This window comes from Ischnura elegans, chromosome 6 (genome assembly GCF_921293095.1).
Source record: "Ischnura elegans chromosome 6, ioIscEleg1.1, whole genome shotgun sequence".
Taxonomy (NCBI): Eukaryota; Metazoa; Arthropoda; class Insecta; order Odonata; family Coenagrionidae; genus Ischnura; species Ischnura elegans.
In genome coordinates this window covers 33,201,160-33,218,441 of record NC_060251.1, presented here as the reverse complement: position 1 = coordinate 33,218,441, position 17,282 = coordinate 33,201,160, and the positions used below count along the sequence as shown (strand labels likewise).

The 17,282-nt window shown below is 38.4% G+C and overlaps 1 protein-coding gene across 1 annotated transcript; it reads right to left on the bottom strand.

Annotated features, from left to right (window-relative positions):
- Positions 1 to 5,141: 5,141 nt before the first annotated feature.
- LOC124160299 (spidroin-1-like) lies at positions 5,142 to 16,714 on the bottom strand. Its single transcript, XM_046536130.1, has 4 exons — positions 16,616 to 16,714; positions 10,075 to 11,188; positions 7,546 to 7,832; positions 5,142 to 5,594 (listed from the first exon to the last, which is right to left on the bottom strand). The coding sequence occupies exons 2-4, from the start codon at positions 11,186 to 11,188 to the stop codon at positions 5,373 to 5,375; spliced, it is 1,623 nt and encodes a 540-aa protein (XP_046392086.1). The 5' UTR covers positions 16,616 to 16,714; the 3' UTR covers positions 5,142 to 5,372.
- Between the last annotated feature and the right edge of the window lie 568 nt (positions 16,715 to 17,282).

The window sequence follows — 17,282 nt, the reverse complement described above, 5'->3', positions numbered from 1 at the left end:
TTGCTAAGAAATAGTGAAGTCAATCCTCAATAAATAATCAGCTAAAAGCTCTGAATTTGTTCGTATTCCTTGAGTTGAACAATATATGCATGTCAATTTGAGTTGAAGAAAACACAATTCCTTGAGAATTTCAATAGGATTATCTTCAATAAAATTTAATATTTTGACTCTAAAAAAAATTCCATTATCTCTAAAACTGAGCTATCATTTTATGTTCATGATTAACTTCTTATATCAAGGAGTCCAAACAGCTGATTTGGCCTATTTAAATGTGCTGAAAGAACTCATAATTTGTAAAAATTCCATAATAATAACCCCGATCATGGTAAATGTTTTATTCACTGCGGAATGTTCACAATATGTAGGAACTTGCCGGTGACTGCGTTATGATGCGCCTCCGGCTCTAATAATTTTCCTCCATAGCGATGTGTGATAGCGTAAATATACTTATAAATTTGATCTGAATTATAATAATTGGAGCAAGTAATGATTTCATAAAATTATTTTAGAGGGAAATTAACTTTTCAGATGGCATTAACGAGAAGAAGCATGCAAGGACAATTAAAATTCGTCGCTGGAATGTACGTAGAACCGCTCCCGTATGATGTCGGTCCATTGCTCCGAGTCGGTGCCTGAATCAGCAATATTTTCGTTGTTGCCAGAGGGAAAACCAGTATTTTCATCGAGGAAGGCCGTGTGTCCGAATTTTAGGTTACGTGGTGAGGTAAGGATCACGTATCTGGTGAGGGAAAGGTGGTAACCTACTGTCGGCTGTAGTCAGATCGGCATTCTAGCAGACCATGAGAGGGATAAAAGATTGTGTGAAATATGTTCTCCGTATAAAGCCCTATAAGGAAGCATGTATATCATAAGTCAGCTCTTCAATGGACGCAGCTCTGCAATGAGCTCTCCTATATGTAAACCTTGTCATATATAAGTTTACTAGCAGTCCACCCGGCGTTTCTCGGGAAGGATAGTATCAAGACAAGAGTGAAACTTTGTACTTGGATTTCAAGATCATATTAGATGTTTTGTCTCTTAGAGAGTGTCATTATGTGTATAGAATGTCCAACCGCAGGTGTATGGCGTGACGTAACAATCAGCTATGAGAAAACAACTCATGGGACGGGTAGGAAACAACTAGAAGTTGCAGTGCGGGGTTTGGTAGTATAAAATGCACGTACGTACTAACTTTGGTTTAACTTTGGATGCAATCCAAGCAGCCGCATGAAAACGTATAGCGGGCAGAAAAGCATGCATCCTCTTTTATATATATGGATATAGATACGCTATTTTGACATCCTTGATGAATTTTATCTCGGCGCCATTCGAGGCCTTTATTAACCATTCTTGCCGTCGTTTTGTTGTTCACCTACTGGGTTTATTGAACCATCATGGTTCAAGATGTAATCAAATCTGCTATCACATCGTCCTTTTAGGTTTACGGAAGACTTATCTTAATTTTCACTCTCATTGGCACTTCCTGATTACTCACTCTGTTTATCTGTATCATCTTCATAATTTATCCACATCACCATATGAGTTACTACATACTGGAGAAACACACCGGAAGTGGTTTAATGGGTTTTTCATAGTGTGTGAAGAAGTAGGATAAATTCCTAATAAGAAACAAACAATGCAATATATGGATTACATAAGTCTTAGTAGCACACCATGAGACGCCATATTAACCCGGTGTGGGTGTGATTCTACCAAATATAGGATTTTCTCAAGAATTCTTTGAGCAATTTGAATACCTTAAACAGCCTCTTTGTTGACAAAGACGAATGATTAAAATAATACGGATCAAAAGGGTGAGTAAACAGGAACTTATGGCGAGAAAGAAATGACAACCGGTCTATTTTTAGTTTTTACCCGAAAACAATTATGTTTAATTCTTAACTAATAAGCGGCTTTAGGGCTATGAAGTCCCTCGTTCATTAAATTGGTGTACGTACGCATAGCCCTTGCCCTGGATAGTGCACACCCCATCTAACAGGGATCAAAACTCGCAATCTCTGAAACACAGCACTTCCAATCTAAATAACCTGCCTAATATATTTCTGGATTTAATCTACGAATTTACTCAATTATAATAATATCGATACCCATATCTATTATTACTTCAGATCTCTGTGAATTTTTACCAGTTTTTTTTTTTTCATTTTAAAATATTTTTTCTGACCATCTATGTACCATGTGTGCCAATTCGATTTGCTAAATGCTCTTGAAAATCAGAATGTCAAGAAAATTGGAATATACCGGCATCTCCTCCAACATTGCTCCAGATTGAGAAGCGAGCTTACCCTCTTGAAGCGTTTAAGTCCTTGTAAAATTCCTCATCATGGAGTATGTGAAGGTAATGCCCCTATGTAATTTTAAACATAATTTTATAACAATAAGCTGGTATAACTACATTTCACGAATGTAACTAAATTTGCTTGAGTGCGAGAGCTAACTTCGATTAAGCGATAAACTGAAGTAAAATTCAAAATACGAGGGCTGATTCTCTTCAACCTGCGAAAAATTATTTCATTGCTAAACATTGAGCACATTTGTAGTGTCCTTTACAGTGGCGCAACGAGGGGGGGGGGGGTTTTAGGGGATAAAACCCCCCCAGAGCTCAGACAAATTTTTAAGTTTAATCCATTTTACTTAATTTGATTGATATTACTAATAGAAAAGTGTAAGGATTAATAAAATATCCCTCAGAAAGCCGTAAAACTCATCATATTCAACCATTTATCTTAAAATTCCGCAATCTCGCACCTACCGCTTATCCTGGTGGGTATACAATACCCCCACACACCCTAGTATTAGTTGCACCTAAACCCCCCCAACCTTAATTCCTGCACCCCTGGTCCTTTAGACATAATGGCCTCGGTGGTTGGGCTGCATCAGCGCTGAGGTGACGGGCGTTGTCATGGATCAGAACAGTTCCAGTAGTCAGCGTGTCTCCTCTTTTGTTGTGAATGAGAATGGGCGTAATGTTTCACACACCAGCCACAGAGCAAAATTCTCTTTCATCAGCATGAAGTTCAATACATGTCAATGCTGTAGCCATTCGGAAGGTTTTCTAGCTGTCACTCCATAGTGCACACTTGGCGGGAGATTCAATTGAGGCAGTGTTGTTAATGAGACTGCTACTAAGCTTAAACTAAAAACCTACAGCCAGAAATGACTTGAACGTGTGGTGCGGAGGATGCGCACTTGCCATATCCGCTCAGTATCTACCTGTCGCTTGTATGGTGGCGAGAGAAAAACCGCCCTCTTAAATAATCGATGATACACCCCGCATGGGATAGCGACGAATTTGGTACTAATGCATTTTTGAGCTAGTAGTTTATTCAATTTTATTTGATTCTATAGAATATGGCTGGATACTCGGCGAAGAAGCTCCAAGAAATACTGCCCAGTGCAAGAACTGCAGGAAGAGTAGGATTAAAATAAGGTACGAAGTAAAATCCCTTGGCCTTCAACGCCGATAAATAAATGATATTCTTCAATATTAATCATAGAGTCACCAATTTCCCTTTTATTCCATAATTAGGCTCATTATTGGTGCATATAATTCTAATGAATATCTTTTTATATATGGCTGATGTACATGGATTCCGATTACGTTAAACTTTATTATTTCACCATGCTGCGTGCGTACCTTCTGCATTGGAGCGAGGCCTAACATTCTGAAACTGAATCCACTGTAATTTCGAGTCAATAATAACAGTCAAGTATTAATAATTAATTTTCAGTATTTATTAAAATCACAACAATACAAAAATATGATGGCAATGTACAATATGAGAGGTAAACAATATGGTGGCGTTTCAACAAGACATCTGCGCTTTGCAATGCAGATGAACATGAAAAATAACCTTTGTAGGCGATGGAAACAGTCTGTGTTTCTCAAGGTATCAAATTAGTAAAAGGTGGTGCGATACAGAGGGATAATTAATTTGAGGAATTCTGAAATAACTAGAAACATTCTCTTCACCGTGTAAGAAAAAAGTAGGTGAATATTGGTGATTGATAATGGTTATCTGAACGCTTACATTGGTTAGATTATATACTTGTTAATAAAGGCGCAGTGGGAAATTAGGGTTGAGCAGGTACAATGTGTTTTAAATATAAGGGAAATTTTAAAGCAAATAGGGGTAGACTAGGGAGATAATGTAATGGAGATAATACTCGGTAATGATAAAGACAGCATGGAATGTCAGTTTTTCCTTGAATCATGTCAAATTGCACATGACCAACGCATTGCCTCATGTTCAGAACGCAAATTTGATGTTGCATTTCCCCTGAGGCGACATACATTAGGCTGTCATAACCTTCGGTTCATTAATCCCAAAAGGGCTGATTAATATATACACATATAGTCCATTTCAAATAATTTTTTGACTTAGTGGTATCTGAAATGTTTGGAGCAAATGGAAAAGGTATTCCATCTTGATTTAATTCCGAAAAACCCATTAAAACACCGTTCATGGAGCAATTAATGAATATCATGCCACGTACTGGTACAATCTGTATCAATTTAGGTTGAGAATATCGAGAGACTAGAAGACTTGGGTATTTGCTTCGACTGCGTGAGCAATCAAAAACAGTAATCTCTATGAAGGGCATGGGGAGCATCATCTAAGAACTGCACTATATTTCCAGTGAAATGCACCAGTGCAAACGATAAATTTTGAGAGCTATATTGTCGGACAGATTATTATGGAAATTCACATTTCCTTCGAAAAATGAATGGTGTCATTGCACCTTCCGGCTCAAAATCATAGTGAGATGATTTTGAGGGTGGCATGTAGATTAAACCGAAAATTGAAGCTTGTACTTGGTGGATGGGCCCCATATTGCCGATGAAGAATACTTCGTTGCTTTCACAATTTATTAATAAATTACTACTGGTTTCGTCTGATATGCCATTATCAAGTGCATAAATACTCTAATCCTTACTTACATTAATAGTACTTATGTACTTATTAATAGCGTAAAATCCGAAACCGGTAGTACTTTTTAAATAAAGTGTGGTATAACGAAGATTTTTAATTCCTAATAGGTAGCATGCAGATTTCCATCACAGTCTTCTGACGACCTGGAAGGTGTTATGTAGTTTTTCCATTCCTTTTTAATAATCCTAAAAATCTCAGATTTACCTTTCAGTCGCGAAATGTATCTGAAATGGACTAACAACGATCGAATCTATACGAGATGCTAATAACAAATTTTCTCGCTCGGCCCGTGGAAAGCGGTGGATTGGGAGTGGGCTGAAACATTCCTCTCGGCTATTTCCAGCGGAGAGACGTTAATGACCTTGCTTCCCCGCCTGCTGATTCACCGTTGTTGCTTCATTTCTTTTTTCTCTCGCTTTATTTACTGCTTGGATGCTTGGAGCGACCCCTCGTCTCGACAACGGCGTTGAACCCAGAGTTCTTGCTCGCCCTGTAGCGGACGACCCGGATGGTGCCATCGGGTTCTACGAGGCTGTAGAAACCCCTGGTTCCATCTTTATCCCGCACCTCGTGGTGCTTCTTGAAGTCTCCGGTCTTGTGATCTTCCACTCCGTAGCGGAAGAGGTAGTAGGCAGGGGCCTGTTGAAGCCGAAATCAGTGTCGATATAGAAAAAAAAGAGAAAGATTAGTTTACAATTGAGTGACTCTTCATTTAAAAAACTGTTTATAATTAGTGGTTATTCCATATATTCAGTATATTTTATTATTTTTTTCTTCTAATGACCTCCATATTTAATTTTGATTGTGTGTCTTGAATCTTGGCTTTTTAGGGAATATGACATAGCGATGGATATAAGATTTACAAGGTGATATTAATGTAAAAGATGGCATTAGACAAATAATTGGAAGTCAAAACTGTACTTATTTAAAATACCATCATTATCAGTTTACTGATTGACGACCTTTGCTTTGTCGGAGATCTCATTAGAATGAATTAATTGCTACATTTAGTGGACATCGTTTCTTTACCACCTAAGATTGCTGAATTGAAGGGTAGTAAAAGATCAGTGTAGAGCTCTCTGGAGTACTCTCTTCTTTCTAAGTACGGTTTACTAATTCTAGGGCAATATCTATTGAATTTACTCATATGTTTCTTTATTTCGAATGCGTCTATAAGGAATTTTGTCTAGTAAGACATTCTCTAGTGAGAATTATGTGGCTGTCTACATCAATATCAGGGCCTTGGGTGGTATGGTCCACAATCACTGATCTCTTGGATCCCAGTTGAATCTTAGGTCTATACTCTTAAATCTTCATCCGTATCGTCCTCTACCATCTCTTGGCTACTTGTCAGACAGGTTGATGGATTCACAACATCCATTTGGATCGATATTAGGGTAGAGATATTTGATTCAAAAGAGGATCCCAAATGGCCGTAAAATTTGACATTGACATTTGACACCACCAGGAATAAACAAAAAACACTTCATCAGAATGCCCTGAGGCATTTTAGGATAGAAATATTATTTCGTCACGTTTTCGAGACAGTTTGTCCATAAGCGTTTCAATTATTCGGGATTCGGAATTTATCTATGTAAATGGGATAAAATGCGCACTTTTCACCTTCATTAAAGCTCAAATTCTTCGAGAGGGTACTATTTGACAGCAAAGGCATTGTTGAGCTTCGTGATTTAGCGTGTTTTCGTTGATTTCCTGTCATGAATATACCACCCCCAGTTTTACATTGTATTAAACATATTACTAATGCGTTTAATGCAGTTTTCCCCATTAACCTCAAATAACAAATCGTATGTAAAAAAAAGAGTGAATACCCTTCCTTAATCATTAAATATTTCATGTGAAATTCTGTAACTAGAGTCAGTTTTCACAATTTCCTTCTTGGTGTGAAGTTGTGCCTGATAATTCTATTTTTAAATGTTAAAAATCTCTCTTTAAAGGGGATAGCTGAATAAGAGGGTGAAATTCCCCCCTCCGGGATTTTTTCTGTACTATAGGCATGCAATTTGGGATCAAATAGGACTAACCTCCCCACACAAGGGCCGGCTAGCTCGAAAACACGATTTCACTGTTTTTTAGATATCTCGGACTAGAAAGCATCTTGTGACATTTGAAAGCTTTTTGATAGAGTAGATTTACCTTTTTCACAAGAATTTTCAGCGAGACAAGGAAAACTGCCGTCAATTTGAAAATTTCTGACGATTTTTAAAATATTTTTGAGATGGCCACAAAGAAAAAATCTTTTCCGGTGGCATTTTTAAATACCTTTCGGCTGGTGAATTGGAAAAAAATTTTCAAGTGTTGGAACATAGCGAAAAAAAATTAGGCATAGCGATTGTAAGGCACTATGTTTTGCTGTTTTTAAATGTCCTTGCCCTAAATAACACCCGTTACATGCCATCTTATATTAGTTATTACATACATTATTAGAAGATAGTCCTTTTTGATCCCAAATAGTATGCCCTTAGTACGGGAAAAATGCCAGAAGGGGGACTTTTCACCCTCTTATTCAGCTATGCCCTTTATTCCTCATGTTACCCGAGAAATCTTGAGATTTTTCACTAGTACTTACGTAGAATTCCCTCTTGAACTCTCCCATGCCTGCTTCGCCGAGACCTAGATCAAATCCTCCCTTTTTGCCGCCGTTTTTCCCACCGAAGAATTCAGAGAAGAATCGACTTCCTTTCCCTCCACCTCCTGCGCCCATTCCTTCTGCACCACCTCCTTCATTCCCTGCCATCATCTCGGCTTGCTCTTCCTGCATCATCCCTCCTTGCATCTGCTCCATGCCTCCTTTCCCAGCCGCTGCCATGCCTTCACCCATTTCTGCCATGCCCTGTTCTATCTGCATCATGCCACCTTTCGTGCGAATTGAGAGGAAAATAATTTATCAATCCAAGAAGGACCACAATTATTTGACTCAAGTATTCATGAAAGTCAAAACGAAGGCAAAAAATTTAATTAGGACTAATTAACGTCTAACAGACACCATTTTGGAATGGTTAAACAAAATGCATTAAAGTAGAATTAACTTTTTAAGCTACAATGAATCATTCGTTGAATACTGAATCTAATAAATGGACAACAAATTTATACAATATAATAATGGAGATATTTGTATTAAATAAACGGATGAATAATATTATTTTGACGTATCTTACAGTTTTTCTTTGTATATTGATAAATTATATCAAATTGATTACAATGAAAAAATTGTAGCAATAAGACGCTGATTCAAAATTTATTCCTCTAGAAAGTTTTTAGTTTGAATTGTAAACGTACCTGAAAATTTTTCGCGGGATATCACGAAGTTCTTCCTATTAACGTATTGTAACTCAAGTCGTCGCGTGGGGACGACCAGACTCCAAAAACAATAAAATATCGAAATTCATTCCATAAGTGTGGCAAAACATAATCCTATTGGTGGATATTTCAGAATCGTATAATAATAAGATGCAAGGAATATAAGTTCCATATGAAAATACGATGTGGTGAAAGAACAGAAAAGGCCTAGCGTCTGGTAACTCAGGGAACTGACCAACAATGGAGGGTTAAGCTTCAACAATGAATGTTTTGAGTCAGGACTTTGCGACTCACCTTTGGGATATTTACTCCATGCAGTACCTAACTTATGTTCAAATGCTTGAAATCCGAGGTCAGTTTGCTAAGATTATTTTATTTCATCTGCGTTTCAGTGATTTAAGCTTAGTTTTTTCTTTATAATGATGATTGAAGTTAGCATAAAAACCTAATTCGCCGACAGGTGGCCCATTATCGATCTCAGTACATCCTCTGGGATAGAATATTCATTCATAAATATAGATTGTTATTTGCAAGAGACAACCATATATTCACTGAAAATGCAAAAGCTATCCTTTTGTGCTCTCGTAAAACGTCCATAGATTTGGAAAACTACGACCAATCGTATTTTTCCGTTTTTCATATCGAAATACTCGTTTAAAAATCAGGCCATTGAATGAAAAATTTCGGATCATACAGACGGGGCTACATCCAACATTTACCTTTATCTCCAACATTTGAATTTTACCCCAGGAAAATTTCCGGGGTATAAATTGTCATCGGTTAATGTAGACAAGAGTTTACTTCAATTTACACCGTAAAATTCTAATTTTTGTGATTTTTTTGCAAGCAATGCGCTAGGAAGTAGTCGTATATTTTCGATACTAAGTTTTGAACAAGTAATATATCCGGAAATACCGGTTGAGTAAGAAAAAGGTCGCCATATTTAAAGAATCCAGCGACAGCATGAGCCGGTAGAGTAACAGACGAAAGTGGGACCATTTTTTTACTTAACATATCACCTTATATTTTTTATCTTCAACCGGGATAACTTTTATGAATCTTTGTGTAAAATACAGTGAGATTAACTTTTTCTCTATTTCAAATAGACAGATAGGAATTACTGTCGAGTAATTCTACCATATTCCTCCTATTATACTGAAAATATCATCGAGAGCAGTGGTGTAACTAGGAATATACTTAGGCGGAGGGTAATTGGGGACTTGGGGGAGGGGGGGTGTCGCACCGTCGCAGTGCGACACCCGGTGACTCCTGAGTCACCGGTCGGTATTCAAACCCATGATATTAATAAATGATCTTAAACTTTAAGCAGATGCAGTTATTATAATCAAAACTAGACAAAAGTTTCAAATATTTTTAACATTTCCCTGAGGCTCTGGGGGAAATCCATCCTCCTCATCTCTCCCTCATAGTTACGCCATTGATCGAGAAACTAAGTCCAACTAAGAATGTCCATCACCTCCAGAAGCCAGCAGTGGCGCCGGCTGCATGGGGCCTGAGGGGGCCCGAGCCCCCTCAAAAATTCGTCATGGGCGTGAGGAAAAAATGTGTCAGGCTTGTCGATTTTCCCCAGAGTATCCAGATATCGAAATTCGAGTTATCAGGGTTCTAATGTTAATCATATGACTCCTCTAAAATGCTTAAAAACTTTAAACTCACTACTTATAAAATTTCCCGGGGCAAGATCCCCGGCTTGGGCCCCCCCAATATTTTTTGTAAGTCGGCGTCCCTGGAAGCCAGAGTACCTTTCGACAAAGCGCATATTTATTTCGTGCCTTACCTCCTTCATTTTGCGCCATTCCTCCTTCCATCTGGACCATGCCTCCTTTCCTTCCCGCCTCGACGTAGGGCTCCCTCACGTAGTAGCGATGTTTTCCCCTCATCATCCTGCCCATCTGTTTGGCCATTATATTCCCTCCTTGCTGCTCCGCCATCATTCCAGCGCCTCCCATCATCTGCTCCTGACCGGCTCCCTCCTCCATCATCATACCTCCAGCATTGCCTTGCATCTCTTCCATCATCATGCCCTCGGCACCACCTTGCATTTGTTCCATGTTTCCTCCTCCCATCGCAGGCATAGCTCCTCCTGCTTGTTCACCACCTGCACCGGCCGCTTCCTTGCGCATGGAGTAGGAATAGGACTGCCTCCCTTTACTCCTGTAACCGAACCTCAGTCCTCCGAACCCCTTTTTACTGAGCTGGGTCTTCAAACCGTATCCGCCGAACTTGATCGGACTGGCCACCGTGTGCAGGACGTAGACGTACTCGGGTTCGTATCCCTCCTCCTCCCCTTCTCCCGCACCTTCCTCGCCTCCCCCTTGATTGGCTGTTTCTCCCTCACCACCCTGATTTCCGGCTTGCATCCCGTTAGCTTCACCACCAGCCATCATCCCTGCATTTCCCTCTTCCATCCCCCCTCCCATTCCTCCTTGCATTTCTTCTTGCATATTACCTTGCATCTCTTCTTGCATGTTTCCTTGCATCATTACTTGCATTCCCCCGGCTTCACCACCACCTCCAGCCTCCTTTCCATTACCGTGGGACATGTACGAGTAGCTCCCGCGATATTTTTGGCCGCCGCGGTAGGGTTTTCCGCCCATAGCGCCTCCGTTGTTTCCTTCCCCTTGGTTTTGCTGTTCCCCTTCGGCAGCCATCATCATAACAGCAGCTTCCATCGCTTGAGCTCCCTCACCGGCTGCTTCGGCCATCTTGGCTGGGGCCACGGGTTCGTCGTCATACTCCTTGTAGGGAGCGGCTTCGTGGTAGTTGATGTACTGCGAATACGATGAGGCTACTTTCTTGTTTTCTCGAGCGCGGTAGTAACTCCCAGGGTATGCGGCTATGACTTGGTTGAGGCATATCGCCACCAGGGCAAACGAAAGTAGCCTGATCATCTGTGGGGGAATGGTTTAGATTTTATGTTAATGCAGTGTGAGGAAAAAAGGTTTGCGGTTATAGTGTAACTTGTTATGTCTAGCATTTTATTCTTCAAAATCGTCAATAAATTGAGCATTTTTGCTATTTAAATTTTAAAACACTGTGTGAACTAAGCATTGCCGCCAATTTATAGTGCCGATGAAAAAAGCAAATGATGATGCATTAAACATGAAAGCATTAAAGTATAGCAAACACAACAGACCTGTGAGAAACCAAAATGGCGGCTGTTGACTTTATTGCGTCACCCGTAAGAAACAAAGATGCTTATCAAATACCAGTTTATTATATGAATGAGTTGTGAGCATGAGTATATAAGAAAAATGAATTCACTATGACATTAATGTGGAAGAAAAAATAACGTTTAACTATTGGTATTATGAATAAAAATTTACTTAATTCAACCAAAACTTTAAAAAGGGTGATGCCTCCAATTCTCATGAAGAATACCCGAAGGCAATGAATTGAGTTTTAATGGATCATTATCTTTCAGTATTTATAAAATGTTTTTCCTCCCCTTCAATCTTCTAATAATAAGCAAAATGCTTCATGATTTAAATTTGATGCGAACCACATATTTATAATTCGCCACGTGCACAACATTTTTTTTCAAAAAGTATTCAACTTTTAACTCAATGAAGTAAGGTATATTAAGGATGGGTTTGGAAAATCTTGACCTAATTCGACAAATATTCGAACGATGAATTACCTCACTGTAGGGACTGGGTACTGATCTGCGTGAGTCACGGGTACCGTTCATTCCATAGTTTAAGAATATTTTCGTGGATTTAATGCTTCATGAGGGTATAGTTGAGCTGCTTACGGACTAGTAGTATTTCCGTAATGCATCGAAGGGCTCAGGAAGGTCCAGATCCCCTAAGTTTATATATGTTATTCATATGAAGCACATATTTTTCATAATCAATAGAAATTGGTATCGGACGGCTTGAAATGATTTTAAAAGCTATCTTTTCATCATCCATTCTTCCAGCGATTCAACTGTAAGGCTGGTTTGGGGAAATGAGGGCTCATCTCAGCTCAAATTAATAAACAGGTGCAGAAAAGATTCCTCGAGTTTCACACCGGGTCAGGTCCTCCATATCTACTTCCAACGTTTAAATGAGCAACTCACCCATCGTCTTCAGGGATTCAGGAATCCAATATCATTTCCTCCAGTCTTCAGGGTATATATACCAAAATCCGAGGAGGAGGGCGGTTCAGCTTCTCCTGATTGGCTGCTAGTTCCCTCGGATTTTGAAGAGGTGGTCCCATGTATAGCTTAAGTTGTAGCCAGAGCCTCTATTGATCGTGTTGACGTTTTGTCGACTCCAAATGGATTCCTTCACAAAGCGATTCGCTAGTATCCGCTGAGATCGCATAGTGAAGGGTTTCATTGGAAAACGTTGGAAGGATGCATGGAGCACCTGACCCGGTGCGAAACCCGAGATATTGGAACTTCAATTGTTCACCGGGAATATACTATATATTACACAATTAAAAGATGTGTTGAATTCTTTCAGTTGGGTATTATGGGTGTCCATTTGCAACTCCGTGCATGATTTACCCTAATAATTACGAAGGATCGTTATATCAGTAGCCCCGCATGCTACCAGCTAGGCTAGCCACATACCTCAACTGTTACTAGCAGTCCTAATTTATGCAATTCTTTTTTCTGGGCAGCCACATTTATTTTTTTTCAGGGTGATTCTGGTTGTAGGATATACATAGGACAGAGAACTTTCAGGTGGTTTTCAAACAGTCGGTACTGTCTGAAAAAATAGGGTAATCGTTTAAAACAAAAAAAGTATGCAAATCCTAGGTTTGAATCTTATCCGCCGAGAATCCATTTCTGCAGAAATGATTCTCTAGAACTGATATTGAATCTTTCTGTTTCCATCCAATGTCCTGTTCTCTAATATACTTATTCAGTATTTTTGGCTCTTGTTGATACTTTAAAGTAATTATAGTTCCTGTGACGTGCCATTTAAGCGCCTATATGAAGCAACATGTATGTGGCTCCATAACTACTCTCACTGGAATTTCATCAGATTAATGAATTAGTAGCCACTATATTGTATTGGTTTGTCGTATAAAAAATCGTTGCAAATAATTGACCGTAGGGTTTCATAGTAGTCGCAGTAAACAATGCACTTTCTATGATATTTCAGCTCTTCTGTTAGACATCTCATTCATGCGAATTATCATGGGAATATGCGTAATACTGTTATTCTGTTTTAGCATTAAATCACCCCATCGGTCACGCGTCCTCTGAGTATCCCAAAATAACGCCTTCCTTCCATTGAGTTCATTTTAATGGGCGTAAAAAATTGCTATTTTTTCTCCTGCCGTTTATTATTCATGATGTTTAGATAATTAAAATGATTTTTATAATTTATTCAAATGCAAGTATTTTAAGTGGCATATCAAGATCTTCTTAGTCTGAATTCAGAAAAACCTATTTAAAATTTTATAGTAGTGGCTAAAGGGTCTTTCCAGCTAAGTTTCGGATCAGTTTTTTCCTAGGTGTAAATAATTCTCTTTAAGCCATGAATCCGGCGCTTGACCACATGTACCTATCCTCTTGTCTGTTCTAAGTGAGAAAAAAAGGAAGTGAGGAAGTTATTTCGATTCGACTTCCGGAGATTCCTTTCTATTCTAAACATGATGGCTCGGTGAAAGCTTGCTTTTTCTGGACGATTGATTCTTGAATGGAGTAAAAAACAGTTTATACTTTGAAATCGAGTGATATCTGCCTCACTGATGTTGTCATCACCGATTCTAACCACGCGACATTCTTTCAAATGCATAACACCTTTCCCTCCTTTACAATTTCCCTTCCTCATCCGCGTTCCCCTTTTAAAGTCGCCTTCAAGAAATAGGAGATAATTGCATCCCCGCATTTAGTGGCTAATTACTTACGAGGAATTGATAGCACTGTCTTTCTACGGCAAAAAATTTAAAATAGGATCGGAAATTGTGCAAAGAGATGTTTCTTTTACGGGCATAAGGCTGTGAAATTTGAATAGGTATACCTTCTAAGACTCTAGACCAGGTTGTTTCTTAAATTTAATTTTAGAGTTATTAATAGTAAAAATGGTTCACAAATAGGCGCAAATAATAACTGTCAAATATATTCTTTGCTTCACTTTGAATTAGTGCGTAGCCCATTATTGTCTTGACTAGTTGAACCTTTTCGAATCTTTTATGAGAAATAAAAATCGATCTGAGGTGGCAAATATTTCGTGTGATATTCAAATCTAATATGATTGGAGAAGTAGGAAAAAATGGAACCTAAGTCATGAAATGCTTACTATAATTGCTAATAATTAATAAAATATTTTGCATTGACGGTTCAGGGATCTACTTATTATAGCAGGAATCTCTTGAATGGGGCTTTGCCATTTTTTTCCTATTCCTGTTAAAATACGTAGATTTGATCTAATTTGGTCTATCTCTATTTAAACATGGCTTTTAAAGTGCATCTTCGAATGACTAACAAATTTACATAAAATAATAAAGACAAATGCATAAAATATTTTCAGAGTATAGTACTAGTTAGTAAAATATTAGGTCTAGAATCATTCTTTCTAAAGATTAGTATGTATTTAGTTAAAATTATACGAAATGAAATTGCAGATAATCTCGAGTATAAACTTCAATATAATTTTCAAAAAGATGCATACTCCTTGCCGAGATTTTCATATCTCTCAGATATCGTATATTTGTTTCATGAAGCGTAAATTTCTGCACTGCAGAAAAAACTTTTTATTTACTATTACAGGATAAAAAGGTAACATAAGCTCCCTCAGGAGTTGTGTTTCTGTTATAATTGTAAAAGAGCGTCATCGGTTTTGATGATTTACCCTTACCATTTACTATCAACTTTCCCTCAGGATTTGGGCAACATTCTTACTAATTCTTTCATAAGTGTGAATATTTTGGCTCGGTAAAATTTTCCATAGTATTGCGGTCGGAATATTTTGCGTTTGTATTTCCTTTCTTATCTTTCGTTTCTCTTATAAGTACGCCTCCTGACTGCTTCTTGTGCGATAAAAGTTAAAACTGGAGATCATTGGTTCACGACTCAGACGTGCTATACCTTTCAGAGATAAAAAGTGCTCATATATTGTCCGGAGATAAAGAGATGGTTCTACAGTGTAATTTGCTAGTACTAATGCTTTAGACGGACGGATTTTGGACACGTGTTTCTTTATTTTTTTCTTTGTATCCAGGGATGCATAAGAACTCTTGCGTTATGATCGCATGTACATGAGTATCGCAGCCAGAATGGGAATGAGTGAATCTATTTTCACGTAAATAAAACTACATTTTTTGATATCTCCTTCATTTATTATTATTGATATCACCCTCTACCAAAAAACATTGCTTGGAGTAAGTTGCTGCTTAAATGGCACGGGCAACATTGATGTAGGCCTTACTTATAGTCTTCTGAAGTAGACCTTTGGGTGGATTATCGCGTCGAAATACTTGAAGATCCAGAAAAAAATGTCGAATTTCTATTGTCTGGACCAAAATCCAGCTGTATGTATGTCTTTTTAGCGAGCGAAAAAATTTTATTGATATTCGAAATTGATCTTTTTTCAGCATGAGGAGATATAATTACATTCTACTAGACTTTGATTAAGGCAATAAAAATAGAAACCTGGGCGTGAAATTCTCAAAATTCTGTGCAGATTGTTATTTGAGATTCTTATCGAACGATTTTTACGTCGCATTTATTAATTAGCAATATTTTCTTTCAATATAAAAACAAGTCAAATATTTATTCATTATATTCAGTACATCCGAAATCACTTTATGCATAACTTTGGAATGACCTAGGGTATTTATGGTTATTTTCTGAATTAAATTTGCTTCCGATAACTGTGGTAGGTAGTGGAATGAGCGACGTAGTGTGTACGTTACCGGTATTACGCAGGCTAATCCAGATCTCCATATGATATATGCTTTATATTTTTACTATTATTCAGGGTAAATTTTTACTCTGCTCACTCGTCCCCAAGTATACTATGTTTAGACGACTAGTCTTCCATGAAATATCGAATGCACTAAGTCTCTGCTATTCATCTTCTTGAAGATGACAGAAAAAAATTAAGCTGGTACTTACTGTAATGCTAATGTTATCAAAATATTTCATGGCAGGTTAAGCTTGATTTTTTTCAAGATTCCTAAATTTTGGTCATTATATTATTTAAATGATTTGAAGTACGCTCTAGGTTTTTAGGAAACGCACCATTGGTTGAATAGTTAAACTCGAGATTAACCCAACTACTGGCAAGTTTAGCTTATCCTCAGATTATAAATTAAAGTGAATATATTCAGTTTATCTTGCGTAGTTATGGCAAAACAATAAGTAGCTTCCTTACCTCAGTGATGATAGCTTAATCCAGATCCTCTTTGGAAGGTGTGAGTCTTTCCCCTGCTCAACCACGGGGATGTTTCACTTGAAAGATCTAGTGGGTAAATGCGATGGATGAGATTCGAAACGGAGATCTTATATACCCACCAATTGAACCATGCGTACATACGCACATGCTCAGTCTTTACTCGCTGCCAAACCAGCCCCCGCATAAGAGCGCGTACCCCTTGGTAATGGGGGATGAGAAAACTTCAACCCCCCCACTCCAACGCACTCGTGAAGCTATGGGGGAGTGCATTGGCGGGAATAGAGTTTGGAGAAAGGGTTGTGGATATGACATGCTTAAGCGTTGCAGTTGGGTTTGGTGGGGTGGGGAGACGGAAGGGTTTTCTCCGTGGAGGGAAATGCCTTGATTCATTGGTCCTTCCTATACTGACGTCATTTTTTTTGCAGCCTCCTGCGTGCGAGATGTGTGCGCACCGTCCAATTTCCGCTTTTTTATGTGCAAGTGAGTGCTGTCACAAAAATTTCATTTTGTGTCGTTGGTAACGTTGGCACGTGCAACTTCTTTAATGTGTAGCAGGTGCCAGGGCAAGTGCACCTCTTTTAAATGTACAGTTATAAGTGTGAAAAGAAAGTAAATCACGAATCTTCGAAGATTATATAATTATATT